Here is an 11,420-nt window from a genome sequence, read left to right as displayed (position 1 = left end):
AGGTGACCGTGATGCGATTGGTTGCGGTGGAGAGGTGCAGCCAGGGCGTGATGTTGATTGGCCGACAGGGCCGGCGTGGCTCCACCCCCGGCTTATTTGAGGGGTAGTAACCCTGGAAACCACAAACAGAAAAAGGATCATCCATCACCCTGCATCCGTCACCCTGCTCATTACACATTCACACAAGCAAAGTAACTTATAACGTGACACAGCAGAAATCCAACCACACAGCACTGAAAGGCCAGGCTGACAGTGCTCTCTTAAGACCAGAGAATGCTCCCACACCCATTAGAAGACAGAACACACCCCCACAACGATGGAAACAACACTCCTAACGCGGTTTGGGTCACTTCAGGTCTCACTGCGAGCAGGCTAGCGTACCTGGCAACAAGCAGCTCCCACTCAACGAGCCAAACTGCTTCTGGTAAAACCCAGACTGGCTCAAATTGCTCGGCATTCCGTGCCTGGCTGCCACCCCGCTTCACTGCCTTCACATCCCAGTTACTCCTCCCCTGCATGTGCATTCACCCTTAGAAGAGCACACCTTTTTTGGAATGTTTTTTCCCAAAATTCTATGTTGGTGTCCTAGAACCCCATCACTTTCCGTTGCCAGTAGTGACTGTTACATCAGCATTAGAACGTTCAGCTGAGCACATTCTAAATCACACATTGTGATGTCACACCTTAAAGGGTTTTCACTGTTGTTCACTGATTATCAGTTAGCATACGGGATGATTCCAACGGTCCTGCGAGCACAACTCTCAGCCAGCTCGTCAGCACCCCCGTGAATATGGCCGCAATGGTTTAGCCCCACTTCTTACCGGCACGTGACAGTAGAACTGGTTCACCTTCACCGCAATATTAGGGGGGTACTGATCCTCCTGGACGCTGGAGGGGTCTGTGTAGCAGATTCTGAAATGGACCACAGCATTGACGGTCAAACTAATGAACGAATAAATAAATAATCAGATAAATAAAGATTTTAAAAGCACAAGCGACAGGAGTTTGTACAGGAACAGGGCAGAGAAGGCAACTAGGAAAAGAGCTGGTCAACTGATGGACCGGGGGCCAATCACAGCCAGCCACAGGTGTGACCTCATAACTCGCATCATTAAGTTAAAAACAAATATAATAATTCCAATGAATCTGGCATTTTGCACAGTGTCATTCAAATAAACCAAGCGGTGGCCATGTCCAGGTTTGCATCTGCACAGTGCCATCACACAGCCCACTAGAGACAGAATAATTAAGTCCGTTTTGCACACTTTCACAAGATGGTATGTGCAGCACACCTCATTCACACGCAGTTCTATAAACATCACACACTTTCGGCCCCTTTGCACTACCTTTAAAAAATCATTAGGCCCCACAAGAAGTGGATCAGAGGGAAACCTTGTAGGAACCCACTTAAACACCCCCCCTCCCCCCTTCCCTCCACCCCCCCTTCTTATTTTTTATTTGGTTTCGCTCGCTCTGATGCCCTTGGGCCCGATGCACCCCTCACTCCGGCTGTGTGTGGCAGTTACGCTGGGCTGGCACGCAGCCAAACCCTTCACACAACGGACTCGTTGTTCGCGGTTAAGCAGCTTGTCAGGGAACCCCCAACCCCCCCTCCCCCCCCGCCCCGAGGCCCTCCTCCACCCGCCACTTTCGGTTTTGGGTGCCCCAGCGCGGACGGCCTCAGCCCCCGCGCGGACGGAGGCTGTCTTTTCCGCTCACCTGAGCACCACCTGGATCGACTTTAACGACGGCCGCAGCTCTCTGGAACAACAAGAGCAGACGGATCGGTCACGAGGCCCCCCTGTACCTGCCCCCCTCCCCCTCACCCTCACCCCCGCATACACAAACTGTAGATCATTCGTGTTGCTGAAATGCACACCTTCTCCCAGCCAATGCCAACATGAGTGTGAGCCAGACCCAGAGCTTCAGTCCCACTACTGGAAACAAGACCCCCCCCCCGCTCAGCCACACTCGCACCCATGTAATCCCACTCACGCGCACACTCGTAGTCACACTTGCGCGCACACACACACACACACACTCACACACACACACACACACGCATGCGCTCACAAACGCACACGTTCACCCACTTGCACACGGGCACTCTCACACACTCAGGTCTCAGAGAGCTGACCTGCAGGTTCGAATCCGCTCCACCTGGCTGGGCGTGAGCTCGAAGGAGCACTGACTGTCCTGCAGCTTCTCTCCGCTCTGAGCCCCTGCAGGGAGGAGGGGGGGAAGACGGGTGAGACACCAAAACAGGCAAGAGAGGAGAGAGAAGCAGCACTGTGGCATCCATCGCCCACAGAAACAGGCAAGAGAGGAGAGAGAAGCAGCACTGTGGCATCGGCCACAGAAACAGGCAAGAGAGGAGAGAGAAGCAGCACTGTGGCATTGGCCACAGAAACAGGCAAGAGAGGAGAGAGAAGCAGCACTGCGGCATCGGCCACAGAAACAGGCAAGCGTCGCATTTCTGACCACCCTGTTCACAGTCTTCATGAGGATGACCCCCCCCCGTGTTTGTTCAGGGTTGGGTGGGGGGGGGTGAGAGCAGAGGACCGCGCTCCGACTGCTGCTTACCCAGCTCAGTAGGGGGCAGCAGCGTCTCCAGCGTCTGGTAGAAGGGCAGAGGGGCCAGCTTGATCTCTGCGGCGGCGGGGGAGGGGGCTGGCTTGGGCAGGCCGTTGAGGTAGTCTGTGCCCTGCAGGTTGGGGGCGGGCTGGGGGGGCCCCTCGGCCCGGCGGGAGGCCCCCCAGCCCGCCTCCCGAGGGGGGGCGGCGGCGGCGGCCTTGGGGAAGCGCGACTCGTACAGCTGGCGGATGTTGAGCAGCAGCTCGGGGGTGTGCTCCTTCTGCACCAGCCGGAGAGCCCGCCCCACCAGGTCCTGCTTCAGTCCGCTCTTACTGCGCCCCATGGACGTCAACAGCGTCTGCAGGTCCGACACCCTGAAACTCTTCACCATGTTCTGGGGAGGGGGAGAGAGACAGAGCGGGAGAGTGGGAGAGAGAGACAGGGAGGGAGGGAGTGACAGAGAGAGGGAGAGAGGGAGGGAGGGAGGGAGGGAGAGAGTGTGAGAGAGACAGGGAGGGAGGGAGGGAGGGAGGGAGGGAGGGAGTGAGAGAGAGAGAGACATTTTCTACAGTGCTTACTCCTGGAAGGGGGCTATCCCAGCATACACTGGGTGAAAGGCAGGAATACACCATGGCCTGAAAAGATCTGCAGAAGGAGATACGTCACCTAATTAGCCATTTCAATTTATGGCTGCTGTCACCCAGTCATGCTTATGTTAGGTAGCCAACAGAAACAGGTTCAAGTTAGTTGCTCGCTCACTGTAAAATTATCCACCCTGTCAACTCAACAGCGAGGTGACCAGCAACCAGACCCGAGCAGTCCTCTCGCAAGCTATGTCTGTTCTAGCTGCGTTGATGGAAACCAGCCAACTTTACAACTCTTCTGCTTGGTGGCTAAACGCAGTTTGCAAACTAGTCGTACATGTAATAACCCACAAGACAGCAAGCTTCTCTCAGAGTTAACGCTTATTCAGAAATAGTTTCAAGCTGGCGACAATTCGTTGGCGGGACCTTATCTATTGGCATTTATGGACCGCTCAGATTTGCATCTGCGCAAATCCAACAGTGTTAACTATCTAGCTTGCAAATGCTGGCTCCCGGTGCACAGACGGTTTTATGGTCTCATATTAAGCAGCTTGACCCGCCAGCCATCCTATAACGCTACGCGGCTCCCGTTATACCGTAGTCATTAGTAACTTTGATGGCGGGCAGTCCATCGCCCGCCGAGCCATCTCAGCAGTCCTATACGCCTTCGTACCTCGTCTCCCACCAGCCTGGACGAACGGGCTTTCACACGGACCCCAATGCTTCAGTGTCTGCCTGAACTTACCGTCGCATCCACTACCTCAGCCTCCATCTTCGCGCTGCAACCCCGCGAGAGCCAAAGCTCAAATAATACAGGTCCTCGCCAATGAGAGACAGTGAGGGTCACGTGAGACGGTTGGCACGGCCAATCAGCGTTGCCTTGCGTCACACGTCAGACAGACGGACTGAGACGAGAAGCGTGGAAGCACATATTTAAAGTGACAGTGAGCCATAAAAAGCGCAAACATTCCGAGACAGGCTCGCTCCGCTGAATTAGGCCCGGAGAAAAGTACAGATTGCCATGGAGCCGAATGTTCGCTCACAGAGCATATAGTCCCGTTGTGAAGAAAGTGCTTATCGGCAACACTGTCTGGCATAAAACATGGCGCTATTATGTTTGTCATTGTTGATTAAGTCACGTGCGACCTTATTTCTCCAATCCGTGCATAACAATCCACCGCTTAGATTCCTTCTAAACCGAGGATGTCAGGAAATGTAGCGACTGTATTTAGGAACGTTAGCATGACACATCATTCAGTAATTTCGATTGTATCCAAAACCATTTACAGTGTATTTATCTTAATAACAGGCTCACTAAATCAGTTTTGAGTACATATGCGTATTTGTACCAATACTACTGGTGCCCAACGTTCCGTTTCTGATTTTACAAATGCCAGTGTTTTGTGTAAGAGATGGCCCTGCGTTTACAACGCGTTTTAACGCACCGAATCATCATTCATTCTTCTGCCACCCCGTGTTTTTTTGCCAACCGCACCAAAGTCATGTCTAAAGAAAATGTCTGAATTGGTTTATATGGCCTGCCCATGTTCAACTGAATACTTAAATGTCTACACACTGACCACATCCCTCTCTCTCTCACTCTCTCTCCGGTCGGCTGTTTAACATTCACTTAGTAAATTACTTTTAAAAATGCAATGCGGATCGTTACCAAAACCCTAACAAATGATTTTTATAACGGTTCTTGCTACACCGTAAGCAGAAAGTCTTGTAGCCACCAGACTTCAGGAAAGCAAATACCGAATTCCTATTTGCCAACGTTTTCGTGTCATCGTGCAACGCAAGGCAAATCTATCCGTACAGCCTTCCAAGACATCCTTGCGATCTAACTGACAGTCACAAAATCAACTTAAAGTTATAACTCTTGCATCACTCCCTCGATTAAAAAAACCCCAATGTTTAAGTTGGTTGGCTAGCTAGTACTGTTGCTTTCAAGTTAGTTCTTCGGACGGCAGACAATGTAGTGGAATGGTATGGGAACTCGACTTATAAGCAAAAGGCTGAACGCTCCATTTCCGGGCTGGACACCGCCGTTGTGCCCTTGAACAAGGCACTAAATTGTTTCAGTATATATCCAGGCAGCTCTATAAAGTCGCTCCGGATAAGAGCAAGACAATGCTAGCTCACAGGCGCAGACAGATACATCCATCTCGCCGTGCCCCGAGATAGCAGTCTCAACATGAATGCATTCCCTAGAGAACACCACAACTGTATGGGTTGTTCTACAACAGTACATTACTCAGACTGGCAGAATACTTCAGACTCTTCTGCGATGATCGTGGTAGCCAGCCGCCTAGTTAATAGCACTTTTGAGAAATAGTTTCAGTTCATGCCAAATAGGTAAGCATCCCAACCGCGGATGATTCACAACGTTAGAGCTCAGATTTGCGTCTCCGCAAGGCCAACAGCATTAACGATCGGGCTTGCAAATACATGCTACGCCGACTCCCCCGCAGGTGAATGTTTTTATTTATGGTGTCATCTAACAAGGCAGCTAGCCTCGCCACCTATCCCGCATGTCACTGGGCTCTCACACTTGACAGCAACTGCTACACGATTACCGTTACACGGCAGCCAGTATCAACTTGGATACGGCATGGTCCACTCCCTGCCCCCTTCCGTGACATCTTAAAGCAACTAAATATGCCCCCCACATCTGGTCTCTTGTCTGCCCGGGCGAACAGAGCTCAACTTACCATCGCTTCCACTAGTTCGGCCGCCATTTTCGTGCAGCAGCCCCGCGAGAGCCAAAGCTCAAATAAAACAGCTCCTCGCCAATGACAGACCGAGCGACCACGTGACAGAGGCTCGGCCCTGCCAATCCGTGCTGCCGCAGGTCACGTGTTTGACAACGTGCCCAAAAAAGAGGTGTGGACGGAGCGGTTTAAAGTGACAGTCTCGTTTAAAAATCATAAGTACTCAGACACAGGCTCTACCAGTCCAAGTAGGCCCCGTTGTGCTGGGGATAAAATCCGATTGCCATAAAATTGAATGCTCGCTCAAGGAGTTTGATAATCTCGCGTGAAAAAATTGTTACTCCGAAACGCACGTCTGGCACAAACATAGACGTCGCTATTTCGGTTCTGCTGGGGAGCAGACCACATGCACCGATGGTCTCCAATCCGCGCATAATACTCCACCGCGTAGATTCCTACTAACTCGACAATGCCCAGGAATGAATGCCTATATTTAGTAGCACAGCAACGATTATATTTCAGCAAAATATGTTAGTGAACGATGTATTCACAACGTGTTTCTCTTAATGTGAAACTGAAACTAATTTGGAGTTTTTGTTGTTCACAAAGGGTTATATTTTTGGTCTTACAAACGACAATATTTAGTGCAAGATTAGGTTCTGTTTAGAACCCGTTTCAACGCGGTTAATCTTTATCAATCTTTTGTCCCTTTCTGTTTTCAAATGTTCAAGTGTGTCCAACAAAGAAAGGCCTTTACATTTTTTGGGATGAATTTTGGACAATAGTCACAATTTGGACAATGGACAATTTCTTTCCAAAAGAGGAAAAGAGTTGGATAGCATCACACATATTCACGCAAAACAAAGTTTTTCTTAGTTCACTACTCTATTAGAATGCAAAAAAACATGAGCGCAAAGGCGTGACGAGCGACCATATGTGCTTTGATACAGAGACCGAATTATTGTCGGACTCCCTTCTTAAATCTTCAGAGCATTTCGTCACATGGGGAAATTAAAGGCTTCAGAGACACCTACTGGACAATCAGTAGAATGCAAGTCTGTAAGAAAGATTTTAAAAAAAAGAAAAACCCATTGTCAAAATTGTACACACACGCAAACATTATCATTTGACCACAAGAGGGCACCACAGGATAAGGCAATCCCATTCTTAGACCACAAGACTTTACCGTCTAATAAAATTCGTTGGTAAAAGCGAGATTGATTCCGATTTCCACTGCAGCTTTTTAAATACTTTACATTGGCTTACCGTTAGAACGCCCGGTAGCGTCTTGAAAAAGAATGAGAAAATAATGAAGACATATACGAAAATATATATGTTTAAAAGGAAAATATACGTTTCATATAATTTCTATCCCACACGACACATGCCAAGTCACACAGCTAGAAATAATTTATATAACTGGTCCCCTTAAAACAAAAGCAAGTGGGAAAAAAACTTAATATAATTTACATGTTTCTGAAAACATATTAACCTCTCTGACAGCAGTTAAATTGTGATAAATTAGACGGTATTATACCTACTCATTTTTAACTTGCACAGTCCCCTTCATTATTCTTCTTATTGGTTTATCCTGTCGAAAGGGAATATGAGCTATAATTTCATGTCCATCGATGTGTCGCCCTTGAACTCTCTGGATAATCTGGGCCAAAATCCAGTATTCAACATCCTCTCAGGAACCGTGCGGTTCATTCGTTAGTCTGATAATTTAAAAACATACGCAGCTCGAGTGCTGGTGTGCACGCGAGGTGTACCACAAGCACTGCATTTGATGGAAAGATTATATGGCGTAGTTTCTTCAGACACAGGTGTATATACACATATAAGCACCTACATATTTATTCAATATAATGCTTTCAGAACCCAGTGTTACATTCATCGTGGAACAGAGCTATAATTGAGCAATCACAAACTGTCAAATGACACAGAAATACATGTTTTTTTTTTTTTTTATGAAGACAATTGTGACACAATGTATTTCTCAGCTTTTAATATTATAGTTTGCTATTTAGTAATGTATTTTATTTTCTCTTTTTTTCCTTGAAATTCTGGTCTAGCCTCTTTACATCTACCTTGGTCCATTCACTGGTATCTTGTAATTTACAAAGCCATTACCGGAATGTTCTTTTCTTTCTTGGGAACCCTGGCCAGGAAATCTGCTAATAAGCAGCTCCACTTGAGCGACGTGGCTTCTTTTAAGACCCCCAGACCGCCTACAGGTTGTGGGAAGACAGCTTTTAATTACTGTGCACCCAAAGCTGCAATAATCTCCAGAGTCGATTCGGACTGGAGATGTTAATACTATTTTCACATTTAAAATATTTACTTCTAGACATTATTACTGAGGACCCCTTGAAAAAGAGATGTCAATCTCACATTTCTTTGTTAAATAAAGGATTTAAAAAGTAGGCTGCTGCAGACTGATGCAGGACATGCAGTGGAACAGAAAGAACAGAGCAGTACTGAATTAATTTTGATTTACTTATCTCACAAGAGCTTTACTTACTGTAAAATTTCAACCCCAACCACACAGCGTGCACAACAGGAATATGATGAATGTTTCTCGTGCATTTGACTGCATGAGAAACAAAGCTTTGGCAAATCACTTCTTAGTTTTGACTGGAAGCAATTACTCTACTTCTTATAACTATTATGAATACTGCTGATCATTGTTGTGTGAGGTGAAACAGAAACATGGAACTGGCAAGACTGAATTAACAGAATGAAGGTGTTTTAAGTTTTTTTTCCACCTCATTTATCACGTTGCTATGGTTGTACAATACCAAACAAAGAAGACAAAAACATATAGACCAATAATATTAATCAATATACTACACAGATTCAATTAAAAAAAAAAATTAATTAGAAATTTTAAAATGGAGAAGAAACGGTTTTAAACTTAACTCATAATTAGGAGAGAACAGTACCACCTGTATCACCATGATATATTTTTTTTTACTGAGAATAGGATTACTGCAACAACTTATCTCTTCATCATTGGACAGAGAGAGATGAGAGGACAAATCTTTTCACAAACTGGAAAAAACCTGTACTGGCCAAAATCTCCCGTCCCTTGCAGTCAATACCCGACTTTTATAATCGTTTTCTTTGTGCTTTTATAGGTCTCTTTTTATTATCTTCTAGTAGTAATTATCTTAAAATGTTTTTACTGTCATATTACATTTGATGATCTCTCATTTCAATAACTTGCCTTTATTCTTGTTTTTATTACTCTTATAGCTTTTTTAAATGTAGTTTTAGTCTTGTTTTATTATAACTTGTTCTTACCAATTCCGTCTTCTTTGTAAATGGCCTGTCAAATGGGGGGGGTTTGGGGGTACAATTTGTATGATAATGTGCTATGGAAATAAACTAATTGGTTTATTATTTTAAAGTCTCTTTAATTATTATTTTGCTGTACTGCTATACACAACAACAACAACAACAACAACAATAATAATAATAATAACAATAATAATAATAATAATTATTATTATTATTATTATTATTAATAATATTATATGCAGCACGTCACACATGGAATCTTTAAAGAACTCGCTAAAATGGCCGCCACTACCCTTCTATGTAAAGGTCTGCTCTCCTGTGTTTGAGCCCCATTGCATCATGGGAAGGCACTGGAGTGTGAATGAATGATTGAGGGAGGGTGTCCATTTCTTCCAATCAATCTCATTTACTGTTTTTTTTTTTCTTCCTTGTTCTCTGTATTTTTTCCCTCCTTCTCTCCACTTGCAGGGTTCATATTTATTTCCTAATAACCCACAATTATCTACGAACCTGAGGTATAGTGCACTTTGTGCAATAAAGACCACGGGACTGCTGAGCTTGCTGGAAGCTCCAGAGCAAGGGTTGCCAGGCTGGTTTACACAAATTTCATAGGGTACATTTCAGAGGATTAAAAAAACAAAACAAACAAAACAAAAAAAAACATAAAGGAACGATTGACATTGGGGAATTTATCAAGGGAACGCGAATGGGAATGGGAGGTCCTTAGGAATATTTTGGGAGAATAAAATCCCAGGTAATCCCATAAAATCTTGAAACTCTGGCGTGAAGACCGATATTTAATCATTTAACCAGAGCAGAGAAACCCAGAATCCCAGAATCCATTGCGGTATTGAGAGACAGGAGGTTTTTTTGTTATGGGTGGGTGTTATGGGTGGGTTTGAGGTTTTTTGGGTGGGTGGGTGGTGTTGTGGGTTCCTGGCGCAGCCCAAGACCCATTGTTCACCTCATGTTCGTTTGGAACTGGCCAGTTTCTGGTCGAATACAGCGCACTTGATCATTTTACTATTCTGTTCCTACATTTACATGGCCAACAATAAGGATTTGCGCCAGTGGTGTCACACTTCAGTTCTCGAGCGAAGTTTTTTTTGGCCACCACCCTTACAGGGGGTGTGACGTAATCGTCAAACTCTTACTACTGATGTTCGCTTTTGGCTAACCGGCGGCGAGAGCCTGTCCACGATACCCATCTCATAGGCCTATTCCCGTTCCTCGATGCTATTGTCCGATAAAAAAATGTTTTACCGCTCAGTGTAAAATAAACGTGATTTAGTTTTCCACTCTTTCCCGTCATTAAAGCTTTAAAGGGATGTAATAATTAGTGCTCACGTGCATCTGTCAGCGCGGCGGTAGTCCCTACATTGCTTGTTTGACCGCCCACCGTTCTTTTGACCCCAGTGTTTTAACCGACCTGTTGATGCTCAGCTGGATTCATATGAAAGAAAGAAGCATCGACCAGCGCTCCTAAAAAGGGCTGCTGTCGATTTATCTTTATTCCCGCGACTGGAAGAGCTTTAAGAAGTCCCGAAGAATGGAAAATGCGGCTCAATTCTACAGTTTCTCCAACGGTCACAACATTCAAGACACCCAACAGATGGCGCCATATAATATTGTGATTTAAGCTTTTTTTTTGGGACCCTCCCACACTTAGAAACTAAACTAAAAGCGGCGAGATTAATCGATCAGTAGATAAATCAAGTATTTTTTTCTCGTAAAAGTTTGAAATTACGCATCAACACTACGGGCTGCAGGACTATAGCCTAATATGTTATAACGCTGTCATAACGCAATTGTTATTACTTCTTCCAGTAAGGGTGGAGACATGATAAATTAAGAAAAATAACATATTCATCTCCTCAGAATATGAAAGTCAGGCAGCTGAAGTTCGTTACCAACTTGTGTTCAGTGATTCTGAATCAGCCCTCTTCGTGAATATACTATGCTGTAGACTCCACGATATTCCACTAGGTGGTGCTCAAACCCAATCACACAGCAGTGACATCACAAGAGAGAACTCTTGCCTCTAGAGATGGTAGTTTCCATGGTGACCATACTCTCTGGCCAGTGCAGCAGTGATCCCTGCTGACCTTCTGTGGTGACCTCTGACCTCTTGGGCACAGCTAGGGCCAAGGGTTAGCAGTGGCCGGAGGGCAGTGAAAGCACTCTACTGATTGGCCCTAAAATCTGCTTGCTTGCATTCTCATCTGGATAATCAAAACATTGACTG

The 11,420-nt window shown here is 45.7% G+C and overlaps 1 protein-coding gene across 3 annotated transcripts in view; it reads right to left on the bottom strand.

Moving 5' to 3' along the window:
* Window positions 1–6,011, bottom strand: part of pias4b (protein inhibitor of activated STAT, 4b) — a 9,706-nt gene extending 3,695 nt beyond the window's left edge. Inside the window, exons 1-6 of one of the 3 annotated variants that reach the window (XM_064328555.1) lie at window positions 5,873–6,011; window positions 2,584–2,968; window positions 2,138–2,222; window positions 1,720–1,761; window positions 822–912; window positions 1–112 (exon numbers count right to left, since the gene is read on the bottom strand). The exon at window positions 1–112 is cut by the window's left edge and continues 17 nt beyond it. In XM_064328555.1, the coding sequence (XP_064184625.1) occupies window positions 1–112; window positions 822–912; window positions 1,720–1,761; window positions 2,138–2,222; window positions 2,584–2,968; window positions 5,873–5,899 (742 nt within the window). In that variant the 5' untranslated portion in view covers window positions 5,900–6,011. Of the gene's footprint in view, window positions 113–821; window positions 913–1,719; window positions 1,762–2,137; window positions 2,223–2,583; window positions 2,969–3,152; window positions 3,178–3,903; window positions 4,053–5,872 lie in introns of those variants that run through there. The other 2 variants (XM_064328556.1, XM_064328553.1) reach the window with 2 other exon arrangements.
* Between the last annotated feature and the right edge of the window lie 5,409 nt (window positions 6,012–11,420).

Source organism: Anguilla rostrata, chromosome 3, assembly GCF_018555375.3.
Source record: "Anguilla rostrata isolate EN2019 chromosome 3, ASM1855537v3, whole genome shotgun sequence".
In the NCBI taxonomy this organism is placed as follows: Eukaryota; Metazoa; Chordata; class Actinopteri; order Anguilliformes; family Anguillidae; genus Anguilla; species Anguilla rostrata.
This window is presented reverse-complemented; position numbering and strand designations above follow the sequence as displayed.